Raw genomic sequence first — 26880 nt, 5'->3', positions numbered from 1 at the left:
ATACTGGTGGGAATGTAAAACGGCATAGCCAAGCTGGAAAATATTTTAGCAGTTTGCTGTAAAGAGTTTACTGCTAAGCTGCATGAAATTAACATTTGACCCAGCATTTGCACTCCTGTGCATTTATCCTAGGAAATGAAAACTTAAGTTCACATGAAACCATGTACATGCTGTGCATAGCAGCTTTATATAATAGCCAAAAACTGGAAACAGCCAAAATATTTCTCGGTAGGTACATCCATAAAGGAATGGATTATCGGTAGGTGCAACATCTTGGATGGGTCTCAAGGGAATTTGGCTGAGAGAAATAAGAGAAATAAGCCAATCTCAAAACGTCTCATGATGTATGATTTCATTTATATAACGTTTTCAAAATGACAAAACTTTAATGGAGAATAGATTAGTGGCTGCCCGGGTTAGGGATGGTGGAGAGTGTGACTAAAACAGGGTAGCAGGGGAGATCTCATGGTGACGAAACGGTTCTGGATATGGATTTTGGTGGTGGTTATGCACGTGACATGGGATTATACACATACTTTATACCGATGTCAACTTCCTGTTTGTTTCGAGTTTTTGAAACGTTATTTTGCATACGAATCACCTGGGGATCTTGCTAAAATGCGCATTCTGATTCAGCAGGTAGAGTCCGAGATTCTATATTAATTTCCTCGTTCTGATATTTATTGTACTACAGTTACTTAAAAGGTAAACAATGAGGGAAACTGGGTAAGTGTACACAGAACCTCTTTGTTCCATCTTCATAACTTCCTGTGAATCGATAATTATTTCAAAATAGTATGTTAAAAAATAACCGTTTACAATATTTGGCAAAGAGGAGGTGTGTGTGAAAACTGAAGTCCCGGAGTGGCCAAACGGCTAAGCTGCTAACCGAAACCTTGGCGGTTCCGGTCCACACAGAGGCTCCTCGGGGCACGTCGAAGAGTCTGGGCATCGACTCTGCGGCAACTTTTTTTTTTTGCTGAAACTGGCTTGTATTCCTGAGAGCCAACTGATCAATTTTCAGGAATTTTCCTGGTTGTTAAACGCAGCCATTGATAAAAAAAAAAAATTAACTATATAAACTTACAATTAAATTACATTTAAAGCAATGGTACAGTATAAAAGAGCAAAGTGCAAAAACATACCAAAAAAAACCTTGTTGACACTTGATTGGATTAAAAAATTGCGTCGTTTCACTCAGGAAAGCGGTATGTAATCTCTAGCACTAAACCGCTTTGCCTGCTGTCACGGGTGTTTTTTTTTAAATATTTAAACTGCCGTCTGCCTCTCTACGTTAGTTTTCCGCGTAGCCTCTCCCGTGCTCGCGAGCGAAGCGGCCCGACTGCGCCCCCTGCCGGACCTGGCGGAAGCAGCCCCGGTTCCACCTCCCGGCAGGGAGGCCGAGGCTCCAGCCGCGGAGGCTGACGGGAAGCGGACCCTCTGGTTGCCCGCCGCTCGCCAGGCGGGCCCGGGGGACGGGCGTTCCCGCGCATGCGCGGCCCTACGCGCCCTTCCTAGTGGCGGGGCCTCGGGGCGGGTGGCGGCGCTGCGGCGCCGGCGGAGGAGCGAGCGGGGTCTGCGGGAGGGCGCGGCCGTGACCGGCTCCGGCTCCTCGCCCGCTGGAGCGGACGCGGCGGGTGGCTCCCGGAACCGCGGAGGGTCCACGGCTTGCGCGCGCGGGTCGCGGCCCGTCGCCTCCTGCGTGTAGGGCGATGGCGCTGCGTTAGTGAGCCCCCGTAAGGTTTGCAGCTCTTGTCTCGATACTCTAGTGACAGGTTGCATTGACCCCTCGGTGAGGTCGGGATAGCCCCGTTGTAACCAATGAGGAAACGGAGGTCAGAGAGGCAGAGTGAGTTTCTTAGGACCACACAGCCCGCAGGAGAGCAGCAAGGACTCACACCAGATACGCCTCCTCCCCATTTCATGCTTGTTCTAGAAAACCGCGCTGCCTGGACCCAGCGTTGTATCCTTCACAGTAGTGGCACTTCTTTTTCTGGGATTTTCAGTGTCTCTTAGGGCTCCTAGGCCAGACTTTGAGGGGTTAGGGCCTGGTCTGAACTTCCCTGCTTGTGTGTTCTCAGTGGTCCTGATCTGAGTTATTTGAAGGACCAATCCAAGATTCCGGGGGTACAGTGAGTTCCAACATTTGGGGCCATGATGTAGGTTCCAACTCAAATGATTTCGTCCCCTAGGTCCAGGTCCTGGTTCCCAGGAACAGAGCAGCTCTTGTGAAGTAAAGAGAGAACCTCGGGAGCAGGAATTCCACCTGGAAGACGGGATTGAGACCTCTCACCAAAGCAGAGGAGGAAAAGGCTGAGAAAGAGCGGACCCTAAATTTGCAGGCTAGAAGCAATTTGTGATCCTTGTAACCAGACCCAGAAGCCACCCCAAACTGTAAGACAATGGGGGGTTGGAGCCAAGTTGCAGAAGAGAGAGGTGAGCTGGGGTTAAGGCAAGGGACAGGTCTTGTCCAAGGTTTGAAGGTTTGAGAGAGCTTGTCTGGTGTAAAGAAATAGCACCTGTCACTAATGAAATTCTATTTCAAACCTCTCTAACAGCCCTTGACTCCTTTCAAGCTCTCTACTCTTTCCACATCCTGAGGGTCCATCATACTGTGCCCCTCACCACATGTGACATTGAGAGATGTGGGTGGTGCTTGCTGCATCCTGGCTTACAGACTCAGAAGGTAGTGCAGGAAAGAGCTTCCTGGAATAATTTCTAAGATGAAAGGTGAAAAACACTGAGCCCCAGAGGGTGAATGTCCAGATCACAGATCATCAGATTCTTGGTGGCCTAGGAGAGAATCAGATCTACTGACATAGTTGAGTCAAACCAGTTTTTATCAAAAGATGGAAAAACTATTGCCAAGGTAGTCAAAGGCCAAAGGATATTCTCCTTCAGGAGGACATTTTATCCAGCTGGTGTGGGGAGCCTTTTTCTTCTGTAAATTATTGTGTTTTTGGCGAAAGTTTACACAGGAGATTAGGTTCTTTAACAATTTCTGTACGTAACGTTCAAGTGACATTGGTTATGTATCAGCATTCTTGTTATTACCATTTTGGTTGTTCTGTTTCTTTTAATCTAGTTTGCCTGTCCTCCATCTTTTGTCTACGGCAAACGTTAACCATTGGATTTCATCTAGATGACTATTTTGAGGAGCGCAGTACTCATGGGTGATACCTATTTTATAGGCCATTTGTCATTGTCTTAAAGGTGACTCCCAGGAATGGCTTGAGTTCTAAGTTTAAAGAGTATCTCAGGGTAATAGTCTTGGGAGTTCATCTAGTCTCTACCAGTTCAGTGGGTGCGGCCTTTTATTTTAGGAATTTGAGTTTTGTTCTATATTTTTCTCCCATCCTATCTGAGACCATCTATTGAGTCCCTGATTGGAATGATCAATAGTGGTAGCTGGGCACCATCTAGTTCTTCTGGTCTCAAGGTAGGTGATGTCATTGTTCATGTAGACTGTTGGTTCTGTAGACTCATTTCTTCTTTGAGTCTTTGGTTTCCTTGTTTCTTTTTAGCTCCAGACCGGTAGAGACCAATGATTGTATCTTACATGGCCATTTGCAAGCTTTTAAGACGCCAGAGTCTACTTAAATTAGGATCTAGAACGTTGTCTTTATGGACTGTATTACATCAATTGAGTGAGTTGCCCCATGAAACTATGGTGCTAAGCCCTCAAACCCAGTAGACCTATCCTGTGAGGTGTTTGGCTGTATCCAGGAAGCATCGGTATGGGAGCTTCTGAAGCAGGAGAATCCAGGAGGTGCAAGGCAGGTCAGAGTTCTCATGTGATCTCAGTCTTCTTTTCTTCTCCCCTAGCTCCACTTTCATAGTTCTCTACATGTTTCCTAGAGCAGCAGAAAATGAACAGATCTCAGGTGAGTTGTTTGGTTTTTTATTCCCTATCTGTTCACAGTATCTTATGTGAGGCTTTAAAGGATCAGTAGGTTAGAATGGAAATGTAGGGATTTATGAAAATCAGCATCAGGGGAAATATACAGGAGCATATCAGTATCAGGGCAGAGTGGTAAACAAAAATATTCAGACTCAGCGATGCTACAGCAAATTTGTCTGATCTTTCTGACAGCCATAGCAAAAGGACGGACATTCTCTGTTACATGATTCGTGTAGACCATTAAATAAGTCATCAGGCATTCCTCCTGAGACTTCAAGAGCTCTTGGCTTAAAAAAAGTTCATTTCCTGATCTTCGTAACCTAGTAAGTAATTTTTGGAAACCGTGGTGCACAGTGGTTAAGAGCTATGGCTGCTGACCAGAAGGTCAGCAGTTTGAATCCACCAGGTGCTCCTTGGAAACCCCATGAGGCCCTTCTATTCTGTCCTATAGGTCGCTATGGGTTGGAATTGATGGCAACAGGTTTGGTTTTTTTTTAAATATTTTTTGAGTGACTACCAGAAATCGGTGCAACCTGCTGCTTGTAATCACTCCTCAGGGGAAGCAGAGTACAGGTTTCCAGGGGCCAAAACACGGTGGTCCATAGACAGCTTCCTGATGGTTCTGCTTCATCCAGCCGTAGAACCTGGGATACCTTCATAATTGTTATGTATGAACTGTGCAGCAGATAGGTTAAAGTCGTGTATTTTGGCAAGTGTTTCCCCACTTGCATTTCGTATTTCGAACTGCATCACGTGCTGGGTCTGTTTGGTAAGGGACACCAATGTCATGGATTCTCTAGCGTTTGCCTTAATTGAGCCTTGTGTTCAGTCGATACTCATATTCATTCTCTCCTAGAACTGGCTTCTGGTCTTTTCCTCCCTCTGTGCTTATTTATTTATTTTTTTCTGTCTCCTCCATGAGTCGTCTCCCTTTTGTTGCTGCTGCTTATTGCTTCTCCCAGAGTATTCATCCTTGATCCTCTGGTGTTCTCATTCTTCCTGGTCTCTGATCTCATCTCAGCAAGAGACACTGGTGGGTTGGTCAGGATAATTGCAGTACAGGTGATCGGTAGAGGTCAGCTTCTAGATAAACTTTGGATTTGGGTCAACAGGTTTTACTGAAATAAGATGTGAAGCATGAGGGGGTAAAAGGTCAAGGAAGATTCCAAAGGCTCGGCCTGTAACCAAGAAGGGGGAGGTGGCAGGGAGAGCTGGTTTGACAGTAGGGTGGCCAGGAGGTCAGTTTTAATTGTGGCGAGCTGTGTCTATTAAACATTGAACTGGAGACACAGAGTACACAGCTAGAGATGTGTTAGTCAAGAGTGCAGGAGAGGGAGGAAACATCTCATTTGCTGGGATGTTTCAGTCTGTCCCTCCAGCCAGACCTCTCCACTTCCTTTAGACTCTTAACAGCCAACTCTTTGCTGGGTTTAGCTCTGTATTACTAAATCCAAAGGCGAAATCTCAGTCTTGACCTGTTGGCTCCATTTGACACTGTTGTTATTGTTGTCAGTTGCTGTCAATTTAGACTCCTTGTGACCCCATGTGTTGCAGAGTATTACTATTCAGTAGGGTTTTCTTGGGTGTAATCTTTAATGGAAGCAGATCACCAGGCCTTTTTTTCTCTGCTACTGTTTGAACTGCTAGCCTTTAGGTCTGCAGTGAAGCATAAACTGTGCCATCTAGGAACCATTTGACACTGTTGATCACTTTCTCCTGATATACTTCCAGGACACCACAGTCTGTTTGTTTTTCTTCTTGATCACTGTTTCCTTCTTTCCCTTTTTTGGTTCCTTCTTTCTTCCTACTTCTTATTGTTGGAGTGTCCCAGAGCACAGTCCTTGATCCTTGTCCTTTCTCTGCCTGAGGGTTCTCCCTCTCCTGCACTCTTGACTAACACATCTCTAGCTGTGTACTCTGTGTCTCCAGTTGAATGTTTAATAGACACAGCTCGCCACAATTAAAACTGACCTCCTGGCCACCCTACTGTCAAACCAGCTCTCCCTGCCACCTCCCCCTTCTTGGTTACAGGCCAAGCCTTTGGAATCTTCCTTGACCTTTTACCCCCTCATGCTTCACATCTTATTTCAGTAAAACCTGTTGACCCAAATCCAAAGTGTATCTAGAATCTGACCTCTACCGATCACCTGCATTGTAGTTATCCTGACCAACCCACCAGCGTCTCTTGCCTGGGTAACGGCAGTAGCCCCAGAGCAGGTCTCGCTGCTCCACAGCCCCGGCCCTCAAGCGTAGCAGCCAGAGTGCTTTTTGTGGAATGTGAGTGAGGTTACTGCGTGCCACCCCTCTGCGCAACACGTGCATTTTTCTCTGAGTAAAAGCCAGAGCTCTCGCAGTGGGTTGTGTGGCCCATTACTTCTTTGACCTCACCATTTTTTCAGCCCCTTGATCATTTTGTTCCAGTCCTACCAGCCTTCTTACTGTTCCAGAAACATTCCAGGCACAATGCCATTTTTGTCCTTGTAGCAAATGTACCCTCTGCCTGGAGCCTACTTTTCCCAAGGATCCTTTTGGCTCGCTTCTCCTAAGCACCTAGCTCAAATGTCACTGTTTAGCGAGGTCTATGCAAACTTCCAGCTTAAAATTGCTGCACTAACCTCCCTTAGTCCAGAGCCCTGGTGGCGCAGTGGCTAAGAGCTATGGCTGCTAACGAAAAGGTCAGCAGTTCAAATCTACCAGCCACTCGTTGGAAATCTTTTGGGGCAATTTTACTCTGTCCTAGAGGGTCCCTGTCAGTCAGAATCGACTCGACAGCAATGGATTTGGGGTTTGTTTGTTTGTTTTTTGATAACCTTGGTCCACTTTATGTTTTTACCATAGCACCTGTCACCTAACATACTCCACAGTTTACTTACTACTCTATTTATTGTCTCTTTCCCCGTCTTAAATGAATGTAACTAATCTGAAGGCTCTAGAGATGGGTGGGAGGGGGGGTCTTGGTTTTTCAGTGATGTATCCCAGGTGCCTGAGACAGTGCTGGTACACAGTGCCTGGTACACAGTGCTTGGTACACAGTGCCTGGTACACAGTAAATACTCGAAGATCATTAAACGAAGGCATGAACTTCTGTGTGCTGTTTTGTTTTAATTGTCTCTTTTAGCTTAATTTTTTGAGCCCAACCTAAGATTTTCCGCCTTTGTATGGCAGATTCAGTATATCATTGTTGGAGTATTATTTTTGTTTTCTGTTTTAGTACCTATTCACTCATATATTTTTGTATGGTATGAGGTAATAGTTTTTTTTAATGAGTAGTTAATCAATTATATCAACCTCGTTTAAGAACTTAATCATCTTTTGCCTCATTAAATTGAAATTGTGACTTTACCATATATTAAGATTGTTGTTGGGTGCTGTTGAGTCGATTCCAGCTCATGGTTACCCCATGTGACAGAACTGCCCATAGGGTTTCCAAGGCCGTAATCTTTGTGGGAGCAGATCTCCAGGTCTCTCAATTGTGGAGCCCCTGGGTGGGTTCGATCCGCCCAGCTTACGGTCAGCAGCCAAGCACTTAACTGTTGTGCCACCAGGGCTCCTTTTATCTATGTATTTGATTCTATTTCTGGACTTTTCTTTTTCCACTTACCTATTTTTCTTTTGATTAGAGTTGGTTCATAATAAATAATAATATCTAGTAAGGCAAGCTCCTTTACAGTTTTTGTTTTTGGGATATCCTTTTCTTTCTTGGACATGCCTTTTTTTCCCCCTTTGAATTAGAGTTTTATGTTAGTTTTGAAGACTCAATATTTTGATAAGCCTTAGCTCTCAGGAACATTGTTTTATGTCCTTCGACAACACTTTTAAAAATACACCAGCTTTATTGAGATATAATTCATGTACCGTGTAATGCACCCCTTTAAAGTGTACACTTCGCTGCTGTTTAGTGTACTCACAGAGTTGGGCAACCATCGACACTTCCTAATTCCAGAACATTTTCATCACTCCAAAAGGAAGCCCCGTACTTGTCAGTAGTCACTCCTCCATTCCCCCTTTCTCAGCCCCTGGCTACCGCTCACCTACTTCCTGTCTCTCTGGATTTCCCTTTCCGGACATTTCATACAACGGAAATCATCCGTGTCGTGCTTGGCTTCTTTCACTTAGCATAATGGTTCCAAGGTTCATCCATGTAGCATGTATCAGTACATCATTCCTTTTTATGGCTGAATGGCATTCCATTGTGTGGTTATACCACGGGTGGATTATCCAGTAAGCAAGGTAAGCACGGGCTTACTTGTGCTTACTTACTAATCTGTAATGAACAATTTCACATGGGTTTCAGCAGTTACTGGGTCATCTGCTCCTGTTAGGGATTGCACATTTGAAAAGAGGCTTTGATTCTGTAGGAAGGTACTTTGGGGTTAGGAGAGAGACAGGTACCAGCCATACCTAGAAGCAGTATCTTTGATGTGATGAAAAAATGTGAAATTATTCCCCATAGATTAGTAAGGAAGCACAAGTAAGCCCATGCTTACTTTGCTTGTTAGATAATCTGCCCCTGGATACACCACATTTTGTTTATCTACTCCTCGGTTCATAGACATTGGGCTTTTTTGGCTATCATCAGTATGCTGCCAGGAAAATTAATGTGCAAGTTTTTGTGTGGATCCGTGTCTTCAGTTCTCTTGGGTATATACCTAGGAGTGGAATTGCTTGGTCACATGGTAACGGTCATGCTTACTATTTTGAGGAACTGCCAAAATGTTTCCCACAGTGGCTGTCCTATTTTATATCCCACCAGCAATATATGAGGGTCCCAATTTCTCCACATCCTCCCCACGCTTGTTATTGTACATCTTTTTGATTATATTCATCCTAGTGGGTGTAAGGAGTCCTGGGTGGCACAGGTGGCTAAGCGCTCAACTACTGGCTGAAAGGTTAGTGGTTGGAACCCACTCAGAGGCACCTCAAAAGACAGGCCTGGCTATCTGCTTCCGGAAGGTCACAGCCTTGAAAACCCTGTGGAGCAGTTCTACTCTGTACACATGGGGTTACCATGAGTCAGAACTGACTGTATAGTAACTAACAAAAACAAGTGGGCGTGAAGTGGTATTTCATTGTGATTTTGATTTGCATTTTCCTGATGACTAATGATTGTCTTTAACGGTGGGCTCAAGCATAACAATTGTGAGGATGGTGCAGGACCCGGCAGTTCGGTTGTGTGGTGCATAGGGTCAGTATGAGTTGGAACTGAAGGGATGGCACCTAACAAAAACAGTGACTTTGAGCATTTTTTTCATGTGCTTATTGGCTGCATATCTTCTTTGGAGAGCTGTCTATTCAGATCCTTTGCTCATTTTTAGTTGGGTTATTTATCTTTTTATTCTTGAGTTATAAGAGTTCTTTATGTAAGTCCCATACAAGCTATAGGATTTTTTCTGTAACATTTTAAATAATTTTAACCTCTGTGATATATATTTCTAGCTATTTGCCATTTTCAACATAATCCCAAACTTTTTTTCCCCATTTTCATTGCTAAATGGTTATTGCTATCATATAGCTAAAATTTTGCATCTGTTTGTTCATTAGCTAGTAATTTTCATCTCTGTCCAAGATCAGTGTTGTTGTTTCCTATTGTTGAGCTGGCCTTACATTATTGGAATAAACGCTTTTTAGTATTTCATTAAAAAATATATTAAGCACTGTTATGGATTGAATTGTGTCCCCAAAATGTGTGTTGTGTGTTCTCACCCCGTACCTGTGGGTGTAACCCAGTCTGGGAATGCGTTTTCTTTGTCACGTTAACCTGGCAGTGTTAGTGTGGGGTGTGTCTTAAATCAATCTTTTTTGAGATATAAAAGAGCAGATTAAGTAAGTAAGCAAGCAAGCGGAGATGGAGAAGATACAAGCCACATGATCGCCAAGGAATCTAGGAATAGGAGCTGAAAAGAAACAAGGACCTTCCCCCCAGAGTGAACAGAGGGAGAGAGCCTTCCCCTAAAGCTAGCTCCCCGAATTTGGACTCCTAGCCTCCTAAACTGTGAGAAAATAAATCTCTGTTTATTAAAGCCACCCACGTGTGGTATTTCTGTTATGGCAGCACTGGATAACTAAGACAAGCACCTGTGATGTTTTAGGTGGAAAGACCACCGTGGGCAACAGAAAGCCACCGCTTTCATAGAGTGCATTTTCCATTGGGTCATGATATATTACTTTTATAATATACTCCCAGAATTACTTTGCTAATATATATATGTATTTAACTTTATTAAAGTAGAAATATATATAACAATAAGTTTGCTATTTTATCTATTTTTAAGTATACAATTCAGTCATATTAATTGCATGCGGCATATTGCGCAACCATCGCAATGATCTCTTTCCAGAAGTCTCCCGTTACCCCAAACAGAAACTCACTGCCGCTTAAATAGTAACTCCACAGGAGAAAGACCTGGCATTCTGCTCCCGTAAAGATTACAGCCTAGAAAACCCTGTGGGGCAGTTCTCCTCTGACACATGGGGTCACCGTGAGTAGAAATTGACTTGACGGCATCTAACAACACAGTACGTTTCGAAATTAGGAGATGTGAGTCCTTCTACTTTGATCTTCTTTTTCAGGATAGGTTTGATTATTCGGGGCCTCTTCAAGTTCCATATGAATTTGAGGATTGGCTTTTCTATTTCTGCAATAACGCCTGTTGGAATTTGTTATTGTTGTTGAGAATATACACAGCAAAACATATGCCAATTCAACTGTTTCTACATGTACAGTTCAGTGACATTGATTACATTCTTCAAGTTGTGCAGCCACTCCCACCCTATTTTCCGAGTTGTCCTCCCCCTTTAACTTAAGCTCATTGCCCCCAAGGTTACTGTCTAATCTGAGTTGGAAGGTCCCAAGCGATGCCAGTATTGCTGACCTGGGGGCCATGCTTTGAGGAGACTGCCCCAGGGAATACCTGAGAAAGTCCACTGGAATATGAGAAATACTAAAACAAACGAACAAATTTAAATACTAGCATATCTATATACAGGTATTTATATTTAAAAAAAATAAAAATGAGATTTCATATACATGAAAATGGATAAATAGCTGTGCTGGGTGAGTGCTCAAATTTTAATTAAAGGGAAAATGATCAAGTATTTTGGAACCTCTAGGCTATAGCAATAAATCCTTGTGGGACAAAGAACTTGGCTTGGCCCTTTGATTCTGCGTTTTTGTTTTTTTAATCATTATTATTATTGTATTTTAGATTGAGGTTTACAAAACAAGCTAGCTTCTCATTAAACAGTTAGTCCACATATTGTTTTATGACATTGGTTACCAACCCCACCACGTTAACACTCTCCCTTCTTGACCTTGGGTTCTCTGTTACCAGCTTTCCTGTCCCTTCCTGCCATCTAGTCCTTGCCTCTGGACTGGAGTGCCCCTTTAGTCTTGTTTTGTTTTAGGGCCTGTCTAATTTTTGGCTGAAGGGTGAACCATGGGAGTGACTTCATTATTGAGGTAAAAGGTTGTCTGAAGGCCATCCTCTCGGGGTTTCTCCAGTCTCTGTCAGGCCAGTAAGTCTGGTCTTTTTTTGTGAGTTAGAATTTTGTTCTACATTTTTCTCCTGCTCTGTCTGGAACCCTCTATTGTGATAGTTGTCAGAGCAGTCAGTGGTGGTAGCCAGGCACCATCTAGTCGTACTGGACTCAGTCTGGTGGAGGCCATGGTAGTTGTAGTCCATTAGTTCTTTGGACTAATCTTTCCTTGTATCTTTAGTTTTCTTCATTCTCCCTTGCTCCCAGAGGGGTGAGACCAGTGGCGTATCTTCGATGGCTTCTCATAGGCTTTAGGACCCCAGATACTACTCACCAAAGTAGAATGTAGAACATTTTCTTTATAAACTATCTTATGCCAATTGAGCTAGATGTTCCCCAAGACCATGGCCTTTGACTCTGATTTTTTAAAATAACCTGAGCAATCAAGATGCATTTGTTTTCCTAAATAGCCAGGTGGTAGGGGGTACACAAGGTCCACACCTGGAAAACTAACTTCAGGAAGGAAGGGGGACCACTTAATGCAGTCATGCATATTCATCGATTGGGTGAATCATAACTATGTATTAAGGCCCAAGTTATGCATATTTATTGAGGTCCCAGTGACTAGGGAACCTCGGACCTTTTAGTATTCTCTTTGGGTCCTCCTGGATCTGTGAGAACATCCATCCACGGGAAGGGAGTGGCGTGTCCCTGGGCTTAACGGAGGCCCTGTGCTGGGAATTCTCCCAGACCTTGCCTGATGTATCTCTATCCTTGTATCCTTTCTGGTTTTAATTATTGGGTAATGGTAATTATGGGTAACGTCTAAAAGAGTTTTGTGAGCTGTTATAGAGAATTAATGAAACTATAGGGGGCAATGAGCCAACAGCAGCTGACAATACAGAGTCAGCTCTGGGTGGCTGGGTGATAAAGAAAGGCTGCATGGACAGTCGATGAAGAAGGATAGAGTCCTTCAAGCTTGTGACCTAGTCACAAGAGAGAGAGGGAGGCCACCTGCTCTGAAGTGCAGGGAGTTATGTAGACTCCTGAGCCTACAACTGGCTACTCCCAGATGACCTGGCCTCAGGTGGCCAGGATGTTCTGAACCAGCTCAGGATAGCCGGGAATGAGGCCTGATCTAACTTGGGGTGGTTAGGATCAGAGAGAGGAATTGCCACAGAGGTGGCTGGTGACAAGGAGTGGTGAGGCCTGTATCCACTTGCAGCTGGGAGTTGAATTCATGCTGATCCTTGCTACACAGTTAGTGATAAAGGTTGGGATTTTGCCCACCTTGCCCCTTTTATAATGCAGTTGGTAGTGATAGGGTCATCCTCACAGTCCTCAATTAGTTAAAATCTTGCTCCTAATTACATCTGTGAGGCACTGACTTAATATACCTCAAACCCTATTCTCCTACTTTTAGTTCCATTACCTTACCAAGTATTTTTGTGCCTTCATGCCTTTGCTTATGTACTTGGCCCATATTTGTAAAGAACACATGATTTAACGGTCAAAACTCAAAGCTTTACTCCTCAATGAAGTTCAACCTGTTAATACAAAATAGAACTTCAATTTTTTTCCTTCTTTACAACTACCTGTCTACCTTCCAGATACTTCTAGCATTGCTACTGTAATGCTTGTACAAATAAAAAAAAATATTTATGCTTAAATATGTTGCCTGACCAAATTATAAACTCGAGAGCAGGATTTTCCTTTTACTCATCTTTATATCCCCAGAAATTGAGACAGCTCCCAGTACTCTGGAGGACCGTATATTTTTTGGGTGAGTTTTTAGAAACTGATACACTGGCAGAGTCCTGATACCATGATTTCTCATTTTCCCACTGTGTATAATACTAATTTAGGCATCCTGTGTAGCATTTTCTCTTCATCTATCAACAGCAAACATGACAAGTATTAGTTGATACACATGTATATTATCCTGTTCTAGTCACTTTAAATACGAATGTGCTGTTCCAGGGGCCAGTGTCATTCAAAGATGTGACTGTGGGCTTCACCCAGGAGGAATGGCAGCACCTGGACCCTGCTCAGAGAACCCTGTACAGGGATGTGATGCTGGAGAACTACAGCCACCTTGTCTCAGTGGGTAAGGATCGTGTAATACGTAATCCCAGATAACATTCATTTCCTTTTTAGCTGCTAATGTAGGTGGTTTTTTTGTGGTGATTAATGATTTATAGGCTTGAAATTCAGGAATCAAATCTGATTGATCCCTTTTGGATACTGTGGGAATACTTGTGTTCTTCTCTCCATTGAAATATTCAATTAGAACTATTTTTGTACAGCTCCAATTTTTGTTCAGGTGCACCTTTGTCCCCCTTTAAAGACCCTGAACCTCAGGCCACCTGGCTCAAATCCTGTGTCATTTCCCTTCACAGGGTGTTGTGTCACCAAACCAGAGGTGATCTTCAGGCTGGAGCAAGGAGATGAGCCGTGGATACTGGAGGAAAAGTCGCCACACCAGAGCCACTCAGGTGAGTTAGTGAGTACACAGGGAGTTAGAAGCCAGGGAGAAACAGATCCCAAGGAGCTGGTTCAGATGTTAGCATTGTTGGAAATCTTTACGAATTTTTTTAGAGTTACCAGAACTTTGGAAGTGACTGAGAATAATTGGCCTGTATGCCTGAGATGCATATATTATACTTGTAAATAATAGCTAAATACTCTTTTTTTCTTCCAAAAATTCAATCCTTGCCTGTTTCATTTTAGATCTTTGATTATTCTTTTTGTATCAAATTTAGTTGCCTTCTTTTAATCATACATTACTGTGATTGTTAAGATTGTGTCAACTTGGCTGGGCCACGATTCTTGGTGGTTTGGCAATTATGATATAGTTTTTTTGGCAGTCATATAATGAGGTCATAACCTCCGTGATGGGATCTGCTGTGAGTAGCCAGTCAGTTGAAAGGGAGTTTCCCTGGGGGTGTGGCCTGCATCCAGTATAGGTGGACTTTCTGGCAAGGCTCACAGACTTTTGCTCGCTCTGGATCCTGTGGCTGGGTTCTGTTCATCTGACTTCTGGTTCTTGGGACTTGAGCTAGCAGCTTACCTCTCATTTTGCCTGCCAGTCTTGGGATTCGCCAGTCTCACAGCCTATGAGCCAGATGCCTGGCTGCCTAACTTGCTGATCGTGGGTTCACCGGCCCCTGCATCTACTTGAGTCAGGAGACACCTCCCATCTGACCCACAGACTTGGGACTTTGAAGCTTTTACAACTGCATGAGCCATTCCTTGGAATAAATCTCTCTCTCTATGTATATATTCATATGCTTTACTGGTTTTGTTTCTCTAGAGAACCCAGCCTAAGACATTTGGTACCAAGCATGGTTCTAGAAAAACAAAATTGTAAGGATGAATTTTCTAAATTGGTTCTCAGGCCTGGTTAGTCTTAAAGATGTTGATGACTCTGCTTCCAGCAATAAAGAGTGCACTGCTAATCCATGGTGTGAGGTCGCAATAGAAATACGCAAAATATCACCACCAACAGATCAGGTATTGGTGAAAGGCAAAACTTATACTGTTAATCTTTCTCCCAGCCTTCCCCAAAGAGGTTTATGGCCTTTTACGAGAGTGATTTTTCATTGCGGAAAAGGAAATAATCAGACTTCTTAGGGATTACTGGATACTGGCTCTGAACTGATACTAATTCCAGGAGACCCAGAACGTCACTGTGGCCCACCAGTCATAGTGAACGGCATATGGAGGTCAGTTTATTAATGGAGTCTCAGCTCATGTCTGTCTCGCAGTAGGTCCATTGGGTGCCCAAACCCATCCTGTAGTAATTTTCCCTGTTCCAGAATGCATAATTGGAATAGGTACACTGAGCACCTGGTAGGACCTCCATACTGGATCTCTAACAAGTGGAGTAAGGGCTATGACGTTAGGAAAAGCCAGGTGGAAGCTGTTAGAACTGCCTCTACCTAGGAAAATAGTAAACCAAAAGCAGTACTACATTCCTGGAGGGACTGCGGAGATTACTGCCACCACCAAGGACTTGAAGGATGCAAGGGTGGTATTTCCCACCACATCCCCATTCAACTTGTGCAAAAACAGATGGATTTTGGAGAATGACAGTGGATTACCGAAAACTTAACCAGGTGGTGACTTCAGTTGCAGCTGCTGTTCCAGACGTGGTTTTCATGGCTTGAGCAAATCATTCATCCCTTGGCACCTGGTATCCAGCTATTGGTAGGCTGATGCCTCTTTCTCCAGACCTGTTCGGAAGGAACACCAGGGCAGTTTGCCTTCAGCTGGCAAGACAAGCGACACACCTTCAGTCTCTTACCTGAGAGTTATATCAACTCTCCAGCCCTATATCATAATTTAGTCTGCAGGGACCTTGATCACCTTTCCCTTCCACAAGACATCACAGTGGTCCATTACATGGCATTATGCTGATCGGACCTAGTAAGGAAGAAGTGTCAATGACTTTGGACTTATTGGTAAAACATTTGCATGTTAGAGGTTGGGAAATTAATCTGACAAAAATTCAGGTGCCTTCCACCTCCAGTGGTGTGGGGCATGTCAAAATATTCCTTCTAAAGTGAAGGATTAGTTATTGCATCTGGCCTCTCCCACAACTGAAAAGGAGGCACAATGCCTAGTGGGCCTCTTTGGATTTTGGAGGCAACATATCCCTCATTTGGGTGTGCTATTCTGGCCTATTTATCAAGCGACTCAAAAAGCTGCTAGTTTTGAGTGGGGCCCAGAACAAGTGAAGGCCCTGCAACAGGTTCAGGCTGCTGTGTAAGTGGCTCTGCCACTTGGGCCATATGATCCAGCTGATCCAATGGTGCTTGAAGTGTCAGTCATAGATAGATGTGCTCTTTGGAGTTTTTGGCAGGTGAGTGAATGACAGAGCAGACCCTTAGGATTTTGGACCAAAGCCCTGCCATCCTCTGCAGATAACTACTCTCATTTTGAGAAATAACTTTTGGCTTGTTACTGGGCCTTAGTAGAGACTGAATACTTAACCATGGGGCACCAAGTCTTCATGTGGCCTGAACTGCCCATCATGAACTGGATGTTGTCTGACCCACAGAGCCATAAAGTTGGATGTGCACAGTAGCACTCCATCATTAAATGGAAGTGGTATATATGAGATCAGTCCTAAGCAGGACCTGAAGGCAGAAGTAAATTGCATGAGGAAGTGGCCCAAATGCCCATGGTTTCCACTCCTGTCACATTACCATCCATCTCCCAGTCTGCACCTCTGGCATCATGAGGAGTTCCTTATGATCAGTTGACTGAAGAAGAGAAAACTCCTGCCTGGTTTACAGATGGTTCTATGCAATAAGCAGGCATCACTTGAAATTGGACAGCAGCAGCACTACAGCCTTTTTCTAGGACCTCCCAGAAGGACAATGGTGAAGGGAAATTCTCCTAGTGGGTAGAACTTAGAGCAGTGCACTTGGTTGTTCACTTTGCTTGGAAGGAGAAATGGCCAGATGTGCGATTGTATACTGATTCATGGGCTGTGGTCCGTGGTTTGACTGGATGGGCAGGGACTTGGAAGGAACCACGTTGGGAAATTGGAGACAAGGAGGTGTGAGGAAGAGGTATGTGGATAAAACGCTCTGAATGGGCTAAAGAAGTGAAAATATTTGTGTCTCATGTGAATGCTCACCAAAGGGTGACCTCCACAGAGGAGAATTTTAACAATCAAGTGGGTAGGATGGTGTGTTCTGTGGAAACCAGTCATCCTCTTTCCCTAGCCAATCCCATTGTTGCTAAGTGTGCTCATGAACAAGGTGGCTTTGGTGACAGGGATGGGGGTAATGCATGGGCTCAGCAACGTGGACTTCCACCCACCAAGTCCGACTTGGCTACAGCCACTGCTGAGTGTCCGATCTGCCAACAGCAGAGATGAACACTGAGTCCCTGATGTTGCACCATTCCTTGCAGTGACCAGCCAGCAACCTGGTGGCAGGTTGATTACATTGGGCCACTTCCACCATGGAAAGGGCAGCATTTTGTCCTTACTGGGATAGACACTTATTCTGGATATGGATCTGCCTTCCCTGCACAAAATGCTTTGGCGAAAACTACCATCTGTGAACTTAAAGAATGCCATCATGGTATCCCACACGGCATCACCTCTGATCAAGAGAATCACTTCACAGCAAATGAAGTGTGGCAGTGGGCCCATGCTCATGGAATTCACTGGTCTTACCATGTTCCTCATCATCCTGAAGCAGCTGGTTTGATAGAACGGTGGAATGGCCTTCTAAATTACGGCACCAGCTAGGTGGCAGTACCTTGCCGGATGGAGCCAGTGTTCTCCAGGAGGTTGTATATGCTCTAAACCAGCATCCAGTATGTGGTAATATTTATCCCATAGCCAGGATTCATGGGTCCAGGAATCAAGGGGTAGAAATGGGAGGGGAGCACTCACTATTACCCCCAGTGACCCACTTACAAAGTTTTTGCTTCCTGTCCCTGAGACATAATGCTGTACGGGTCTAGAGGTCTTAGTTACGAAGGGAGTGTGATGGTTAAGGTTGTGTGTCAGCTTGGCTGGGCCGTGATTCTCAGCATTTTGGCAGTCATATAACGTTGCGATCACTTCCCTATTGAGACTTGATACTTGATCATCCCCATGATGGGATCTGCTGTGAGTAGCCAGTCAGTTGAAGGAGAGTTTCCTTGGTGTGTTGCATGCATCGAGTGTGGGAGGACGTTCAGGCAGGGCTCTGGGGCTTTTGCTCATTCTGGATCCTGTAGCTGGCTGCTGTTTATCTGACCTTCGGTTCTTGGGACTTGAGCTAGCAACTTACCTGGGGTCTTGCCTGCCGATCTTGGGATTCGTTGATCTTCACAGCCTATGAGCAACAGACCTCCTCTCCAGCCTACTGATCTTGGGTTCACCAGCCCCCCATGGCTGTGCGAATCAGGAGAAGCCTCTTTCCTGACCCACGGACTTGGGACGTTATAGCCTCTGGAACCACCTGAGCCATTTCCTTGATATAAACCTCTCTTTCTCTCTATGTATGTTTATACACTTTAACTGGTTTTTCTTCTCCAGAAAACCCACCCTAAGACAGGAAGGAATGCTCCCACCTGGAGACACATCACTGATTCCATTGATCTGGAAGTTAAGAGTGGCACCTGGCCACTTTGGTCTCCTTGTGTCTCTGGATCAACAGGCAAAGAAGGGAGTTACCATATTGGCTGATGTGACTGATCCTGATTATCCAGAGGACATGGGATTGACATTACACAATGGAGGCAAAGAAGAGTATGTCTAGAACGCAGGAGATCCTCTGGGGCTTCTCTGAGTACTGCCATGTTCTGGGATTAAAGTCAATGGAAAACTACAGCAGCCCAATTCTGACATGACTACTAATGATCCAGACCCTACCGGAATGAGGGTTTATGTCGCCCCTAACCACAACCAATTAAGATGCTTGCTAAGACCAAATGGAATAGGGAATGGGTGATGGAAGAAGGTAGTTCTAAATACCAGTTACAACCATGTGACCAGTTGCAGAAATGAGGACTGTAATTGTTATTAGTATTTCTGCCTTTTATGTGTTCATCAAATATTTTTTCTTCATTTATAAAATATGAGATGTAAACAGGGCTGGTGTGTATTCAGTTGTATATGTGTTTGTTTTATCGTGTTAGCTGTAAGTATGACTTTTTTTTAATTCAGAGGCTATGTATGGTTTAAGGAGATATGTACAGGTGCCATGTTCAGAAAGGGTGGACTGCAGTCGTTCAGGTTGTATGTCGGCTTGGCTGGGCCATGATTCTCAGTGGTTTGGCAGTTACGGTGTAGTTTGGCAGTCATATGATGATGTGATCACTTCCAAGATGAGATTTGATGTAATGTGATCAGTTCCACGATGGGATCTGCTGAGCAGCCAGTCAGCTGAAAGGGAGTTTCTTTGAGGGTGTGGCCTACATCAAATATAAGTAGATTCTCTGGCAAAGCTTATAGGCTTTTGCTTTCTCTGGATCCTGCATCTGGCTCCTGCTCGTTTGGCCTCCGGTTTTGGGGACTTGAGCTAGCAGCTTACCTGCCATCTTGCCTGCTGATCCTGGAATTTGTCAGTCTTTGCAGCCTGTGAGCAAGAGCCCTGCTCTCTGACCTGCTGGTCTTGTGTTCGTCAGTGCCTATGGCTGCGTGAATCAGAAGAATCCTCCAGCCTGACCCACGGACTTTGGATGTTCCAGCCTCTATAACCGTGTGAGCCATTTCCTTGATATAAATTTCACTGTATATATATTTGGAAACCCTGGTGGCATAGTGGTTAAGAGCTATGGCTGCTAATCAAAAAAGTCAGCAGTTCAAATCCACTAGGCGCTCCTTGGAAACCCTGTGGGGCAGTTCTATTCTGTCTTATAGGGTCACTGTGAGTTGGAATCGACTTGATGGCAGTGGGTTTGGTTTGATTTTTGGTTTATATGCCAGTTTGGAGCTCCGGTGGCTTAGTGGTTAAGCTCAGGCTGCTAACCAAAAGGTCAGTGGTTCAAATCCAGCAGCTGCTCCTTGGAAACACTCTGGGGCAGTTCTGCTGTGTCCTATAGGGTCGCTATGAGTGAAAATCTACTCGATGGCATACAACAATATGCTAGTTTGGAGTCCTTAGGTGGTACAAATGATTAACAAGGTTGGCTGCTAACCAAATAGTTGGCAGTTCCAGTCCACCCAGAGACGCCTTGGAGGAAAGGTCTGGAAATCTACTTTCATTGAAAACCCTATGGAGCAGGCGTACTCTGACATACATGGGGTTGCCATGATTTGGAATTGACTCTATGGCAGCTGATTTTTTGTTTTATAGTCCAGTGATGTCTGTCTGCTGGGGCAGAGCTGCTGTCAGTATAATGACGGTCATCATGGATCCTGTGTTCTAATAATAGAAGAAAATGAGATGTGGTGTACTATTTATGAAAGTGTGATCCAGAGAAGGCCTCTTTTAGATCAGTATTGTAATGAACACAGATTTGAATGAAGTGAGGCAGTGCGTTCTGCATATTCCAAGCAGGTGGTAAACCCTGTGCTGTGGACCTGAGGCCAGACTCCTGTGTGCAGGGACAGCAGTGAGCCAGGTAGGAAAGAGGTCAGTGAATTATGGAAGACACATAGGAGGTGGGGTCAGAGAGGTAGCTGGTGCTGGGTTGGCTTTATTGGCCACTGTAAGTGCAGTAATTTTATTTTGGTTGAGATGGAACCATTGGAAGTTGTCTTAGTTATCCAGTATTGCTGTGACAGAAATGACTACCAGTGGATGGCTTAAACAAGAGAAATTTATTTCCTCATAGTAACTAAGTAGGCTAAAAGTCCAAATTCAGAGCGTCAGCTCCAGGGGAAGGCTTTCTTTCTCTGTTGGCCCTGGTGGAAGGTTCTTTTCGTCAATCTTCCCCTGGACTAGGAGCTTCTCCATGCAGGAACCTCACGTCCAAAGGGCGTGCTCTGCTCCTGGCACTGCCCTGGTGGTATGAGGTTCCCCTATCTCTCTGCTTGCTTCTCTCTTTTATATCCCAAAAGAAATTGGCTCAAGACACAATCCAATCTTGTAGATCGAGTCCTGCCTGATTAACATAACTGCCTGTAATCCTGCATCATTAACATCACAGAGGCAGAATTTACAACACGTAGGAAAAACAGATCAGATGACAAAATTGTGGACAATCACACAATACTGGGGATTATGGCCTAACCAAACCGATACACGTATTTTTGGGAGACACAATTCAATCCATGACAGAAGGTTTTGAGCAAAGGAATGCACAGTTCATGTATATCTCTGGCTGCTATGAAGTGGAAATACTGGCAGAGGGATGAGGAAGGAGATCAAGGGTAAAATCAAGGAGGTCATTTAGCAGTAGTCAGCATGAAGGATGGAGGTGACTTATACTAGCTTGGAAATTGTGAAAGTCAGGTGACATGGTTGGATTCTTCATATATTTTAAAGTTGTATGTAGCCAAAACAGGATTTGCTGTTGGATTGGATTGTGGATACTAGACAAATAAAATAATCACGGATGACCTCAAAGATTTTATCCTGAGGCACAGGATACATGGTGATATTATTAACCAAGTGTTGGAAAATGGGGAGAGGCAGTTCTGGCAGAAATAAGCAAAAATATAAGTAAACCTAAACAAATATTGTTTGTGTAAAATAGTAATATGTTCTCTTGGATTTAAAAAGGACAAAAATAAAATATTGAAAAACGGTAGCATGTAAGTCAGTTAACGGTTTATCAGAATTGTGTTGAAAATCATTTTGTTTAGAAGAAATTCTCTTGTGTTAAATATGAATGGTAAAATTTAGTAAACGTTTGTTACATCTGAAATTCTAATGGGGGAAAAAAAGAAGCAAACACAATTACCAAGTGTATCAGATTGGGTTGAACCTAAAATGGAAAATGAAAAAGGGGGGAAAAGTAAATAACAATTAGAACAAGTGGAAAGTATAAGTTAAACAAAGGAAACCAATCCAGATATTTTAGTAATTGCAGTACATTCAGAGGGACTAAATGTTCTTGTTAGAAGATATGGTCAAATTGGATTTTAAGAAGTCTAGCTGTGTAGAATTTGAGAATCACACATGAAATATGAATATGAAACTTTGAAATGTAAAAGGATTATGATATATAGTCAAATACTAAACAATAGATTCTCAATATACCATCAGGGTCCCAGTGGTCCTAAATTTAGCTTAAAAAATTTTTTTTTATTGTTGTAAAATATATATAACACAACATTTGCCAGTTCAACATTTTTTCATGTGTACAACTTAGTGATATCAATTATGTTGCTTATGTTGTGCAACCATCACCCTTAATTGATAGCAAATTTCCTGTCACCATAAACAGAAACTCTCTGTTTCCCAAACAGTGGCTTCCTTTCTACCTGTCTCTCTCCCGCTCCTGGTAACTGCTAGTAAACTTTGGTCTCTGTACATTTGCCTATTCTTGTTATTTCGTGTAAGTGATATCATACAATATCTGTCCTTTGTGATTTGCTTATTTCACTCAGCAAAGTGTTTTCAAGGTTCACCCATGTTATAGCATGTATCATGACTTCAGTTCTCTTCGTGGATGAATAGTATTCCATTGTATGTATGTACTACATTTTTGTTTATCTGTTAGTCTGTTGATGGACATTTAGGTTTCCGCTTTTTGGCTATTGTGAATAGTGCTGCAGTGAACATTGGTGTACATATGTCTGTTTGTGTGGATGCTTTTAAGTCCCTTGGGTATATCCCTAGCAGTGGAATTGCTGAGTCATATTTTGGAGCCTTGGTGGTACAGTGGTTAAGAGTTCAGCTGCTAACTAAAAGCTCAGCAGTTCGAATCCACCAGCCTCTCCTTGGAAACCCTATGGGGCAGTTCTACTGTGTCCTCTTAGGTCGTTAGGAGTCAGAATTGACTTGATGGCAGTGGGTCTGGTCAAATTTAGTTTTTGAATTTCTTTTTGAAGCAGTTCTAACTAGTTATAAGGATTGATATTTCATGACTTTTATATTTTTTTATAATTATAAGCTACAAGAAATTTGAATGATTACAAAGAAAATTTATTTATTTTTTATTCTACCTTGCAGTTACCATATGGGTCACTTGGCCCTATTTATAAATCTAAGAAGCGGGATTGTAGTGTTCTTATTGTTCCTGATTTTGAAGCATTTTGCTATTTTGTCACTAAAATAACTATTTTTGTCATCAAACTTGAAGAGTTTAATGCACATGGGAAATTGACCCTCTGTACAAAGCACCCTAGCAATTATATAAACATTACTCACTGATTATTTCCAACTATGTTGAAATAGACTAAAATGATAAGAAAGTAAAAGCCTCATGGAATTACTTAGAAGGATGATAATGTAGTAGTGAAGTGAATCATCACTATACTTTTATCCTTCAATTTACTGAGTTGCCCGAATTAATGCATCAACTATGATGAAGGTATAGAAGAAGTCTGGAGACAACATCTTTGTAGTTTGTTTGTTTCTCTTTAGCTTAAAGTGAACATGGTTGAGGGTTCAGAATTTTTCATTTTTGTCCTTAATGGCAAAGAGCAGAAATTGACAGGAGGAAGAGTTTTCACAGTTAATAGACAAATCAGAAGATGAATTCAAAGAGAGTAGGTTGAACACTCTAGACACTGATGATGGTGTAATTGATCGTTGAAGTGAAATCTCAGACTATGAATCTTAGATGATATTCTAGGTAAGCAACACTGTGTATCTGATCCCATTACAAGAACAGCCTGAATGTGTACTTTCTCTAGACTTTAGTATTCCTCGTGAATTCCAGCTGTAATGCAAGTGTAGCCCAACCCATAGAATTTTCCTTTGCACATGTGGAACTTAGTGCTTTCTGAAATTTAATATGGTAATGGTATATAGAATAGAAAAGAGACGGGTGAAATGAGAAGCGTGTACATTAGTGAGGCTCTTGCTTCAGAAGGTAGATCCTGATATATTTGTTCCAAACCTAAGTGTCCCTTTGGGATCCCCTTCCCATAATTACCTACTAATTTTCCTTGTGATTCTCCTTACCACTTGTTGGACTGATCTTACTCTCTGTGAGTTTCCCCGCCCCAGGATCAAAGAGTCACGCAAACATCATTTATTTATTGTTATTTCAAATTCTCCATCCATTTTTGAACGTCACATTTGTAAAGTGCCAAATTATTGTGTTTTTTTTTGCCAGATTCTCCTGTCACTTTCCACTACTGCAAGTTAACTGTTTTTTTTCCAAACTTTGCAGAGCAAGGAAGTATGCCCTTGTGATTACTTTCACACTAAACGACCAGGCTGTAATAAGGCATTTGAATATGTCTCCTTTTCATAGAAAATATGTTAACACTTATAAACTGTGGTAAATTATTCTCATTTCTAGACTTCTGCATGCTTGATGACCAGATGGAGAAGAGCCAGGAAAACCAAGACCAGCATTTGTGGAAAATTGATTTCATCAACAGCAAAACCCTGACTAAAGAGAACAGTAGTACATTAGGAATAACATTTTATCCGGACACAAACCCTGTTCCATCAAGAAAAATACCCAGTAAATATGATACATATAGAATGAGTTCAGAATTAATTATTAATAATAGAAAGACTTTCATAAAGGAATCTGAAGAGTTTAATACATGTGGGAAATTGCTTCTCTGTACAAAGCACAGAAATCCTCATTCCAGAGAGAAACCTTTTGAATATGATAGGAATGGGAAAGCCATTAGGCAAAATGAGGACCTGTTTCAACCTCAGGACATTCAATCTTCCAAGCAATTTTTTGGTTATAATAAATGTGGGAAAACCTTCCATGAGGAGGCAGTCTTCATTAGCCATAAGAGAGCATGCTTGTGGGAGAAGCACTGTCAATACAATGAACGTCTGAAGAACTTTTCTGGCAGACCAACATTCATTGTTCATCAGAGAACTCACACAAGGGAGAATCACTATGAATTTAATGACTGTGGGAAGAGGTCTGTTGGTGAGAAAGCAAATCTAATTAAGCACCATAAAGTTCTCATGGGGGAGAAACACTGTGAGTGTAATCAGAGTGAGAATAGTTTCTGCAAAAAGTCACTCCGCACTCACATTCAGAGAACTTATATAGGAGAGAGAATGTTTGACTGTAATGAAAATTGGGAAGTACTCTGCAAGAAGCCAAACTTTACTCAGCATCAACAAACACATAAAGGAAAAAAATCCTGTCAAATTAATCAGTGTGCTCACCCTTTTTGCAAGAAGCCAAACCTGCCTACATATCAGAAAACAGATACAGGAGAAAAACTTTATCAATGTAGTGAATGTGGGAAAACCCTCGGCCATAAATCCTCTTTCATCCTACATCAGAGAATACACAGAGGGGAGAAGCCCTATGAATGCACTGAGTGTGGGAAAAGTTTTGGTTATAGGTCAGGCCTCGCAGTACATCAGAGAATACACACAGGAGAGAAACCCTATGAATGTAATGAATGTGGAAAAAATTTCTGTGAGAAGTCAAATCTCCGTGTACATCAGAGAACTCACACGGGGGAGAAGCCCTATGAATGTAATGAATGTCAGAAAGCTTTCAGTGATAGGTCAGCTCTCACAGTACATCAGAGAGTACATACTGGGGAGAAACCTTATGAATGTAAAGAATGTGGGAAACACTTCTCCCAGAAGCCCAACTTCATTAATCATCAGAGAACTCACACAGGACAGAAGCCCTATGAATGTAAGGAATGTGGGAAATCTTTCTCTGTGAAGTCAAAACTTAGAGAACATCAGAGGACACACACAGGAGAGAAACCTCATAAATGTAATGAATGTGGGAAAACTTTCTACCACAAATCATCCCTCACAGTACATCAGAGAACTCACACAGGGGAGAAACCCTATGAATGTGACCAATGTGGGAAAACCTTTTACCAGAGGTCATCCCTCACAGCACATCAGAGAATACACAGTAGGGAGAAACACTATTAGTGTAATGAAACCTTTCACTAGAACCCTGACTTAATCAGGAAGCAACACTGAGAACATCCTGAAGGCTCAGAAACCTTCATGCTCTTGTCAGACTCATTGCAGAGCAGAAACAACCCAGCAGGAGGAGGGAGGGGAGGAATCTAATAAATGAGAACACTCTTTTGCCCAGAAGTGACATTTCATTGAACAACAAATAATTGATATTTATGAAACCTTGTTAATATTTTGAACATGTTACAGTGTCAGCAAAAAGTTTACATCCTGTATCAGCCAGTTTGAACTGGATGGAAATGTGTCATTTTGGGATTTGTGAATGAAAAGTTTTTCCTTAAAATATTATACTAGAATTCCTGTTTCAGATATGATATCATTTTCATTGAAAGTGTTCAGTTAATGGACATAATATGGAATAGGAATCTTTAAAAAAAATAATGAGTTGAATAATCACTGATACGACACAAAAATATGAAGAGTCCCTTTTGCAGGATATACATAAGTATGCTATATAGGAGAAATTTTGCCTGTTAGGTTTGCCTGTTAGAAGTTTACATTAGAATAGGAAATATACATGTTTGCTTGTAAGTATAACATGTATACAGTTTCTCACACTTAATATCGGTATATTTTGCTTTAACTGAAATTTTTATTGAGATAATTGAGATCATAAGATGTAAGAAATAATTCAGAGTGAACCTGCGTACCTTTTACCCAGTCTTCCCCAAGAGTAACATCATCCAAAACTAGAACGCAGTATCACAAACTAAGATACTAACACTGATAGAATGCGTTGCATGTTCACATTTTCCCAGTTTTACTTGTACTCATTTGTGTGTATTTAGTTCTGTACAGTTCTTACCACATGTGTAGGTCTGTGTATCTACCACCACAGTCCGGATGTAGAACAGTTCCATACCAAAGGATTCTGTGTGTTTTCCTTTTGTAACCAAACCCACCTCCCTCTCGTATTTCCCCTCATCTGCTCTAACTCCTGGCAACTAGTAATGTGTTTTATGTTTCTAAAATTTTATTGTTTAATAAATGTTATATGAA

At 42.6% G+C, this 26880-nt stretch overlaps 1 protein-coding gene across 8 annotated transcripts; it reads left to right on the top strand.

Moving 5' to 3' along the window:
* Positions 1-1451: 1451 nt before the first annotated feature.
* On the top strand, positions 1452-26880 carry ZNF487 (zinc finger protein 487). 8 transcript variants are annotated; one of them, XM_049855636.1, is made up of 7 exons: positions 1452-1741; positions 2193-3647; positions 3826-3884; positions 13358-13484; positions 13777-13872; positions 19464-19587; positions 24251-24338. In XM_049855636.1, exons 3-6 carry the CDS (start codon positions 3870-3872, stop codon positions 19583-19585), a joined length of 360 nt encoding a protein of 119 aa, XP_049711593.1. In that variant the 5' UTR covers positions 1452-1741; positions 2193-3647; positions 3826-3869; the 3' UTR covers positions 19586-19587; positions 24251-24338. The 8 variants fall into 8 exon arrangements, with proteins under 8 accessions (XP_049711593.1, XP_049711588.1, XP_049711587.1 ...); XM_049855631.1 differs by lacking the exon at positions 19464-19587 and having other exon boundaries at positions 1473-1741; positions 2193-2436; positions 3525-3647; positions 24251-26880; XM_049855630.1 differs by lacking the exon at positions 19464-19587 and having other exon boundaries at positions 1473-1741; positions 2193-3439; positions 3525-3647; positions 24251-26880.

This window comes from Elephas maximus, chromosome 16 (assembly GCF_024166365.1).
Source record: "Elephas maximus indicus isolate mEleMax1 chromosome 16, mEleMax1 primary haplotype, whole genome shotgun sequence".
Classification (NCBI taxonomy): Eukaryota; Metazoa; Chordata; class Mammalia; order Proboscidea; family Elephantidae; genus Elephas; species Elephas maximus.
The sequence above is the reverse complement of the archived record's forward strand: the minus strand, read 5'-3'. Positions and strand labels throughout refer to the sequence as shown.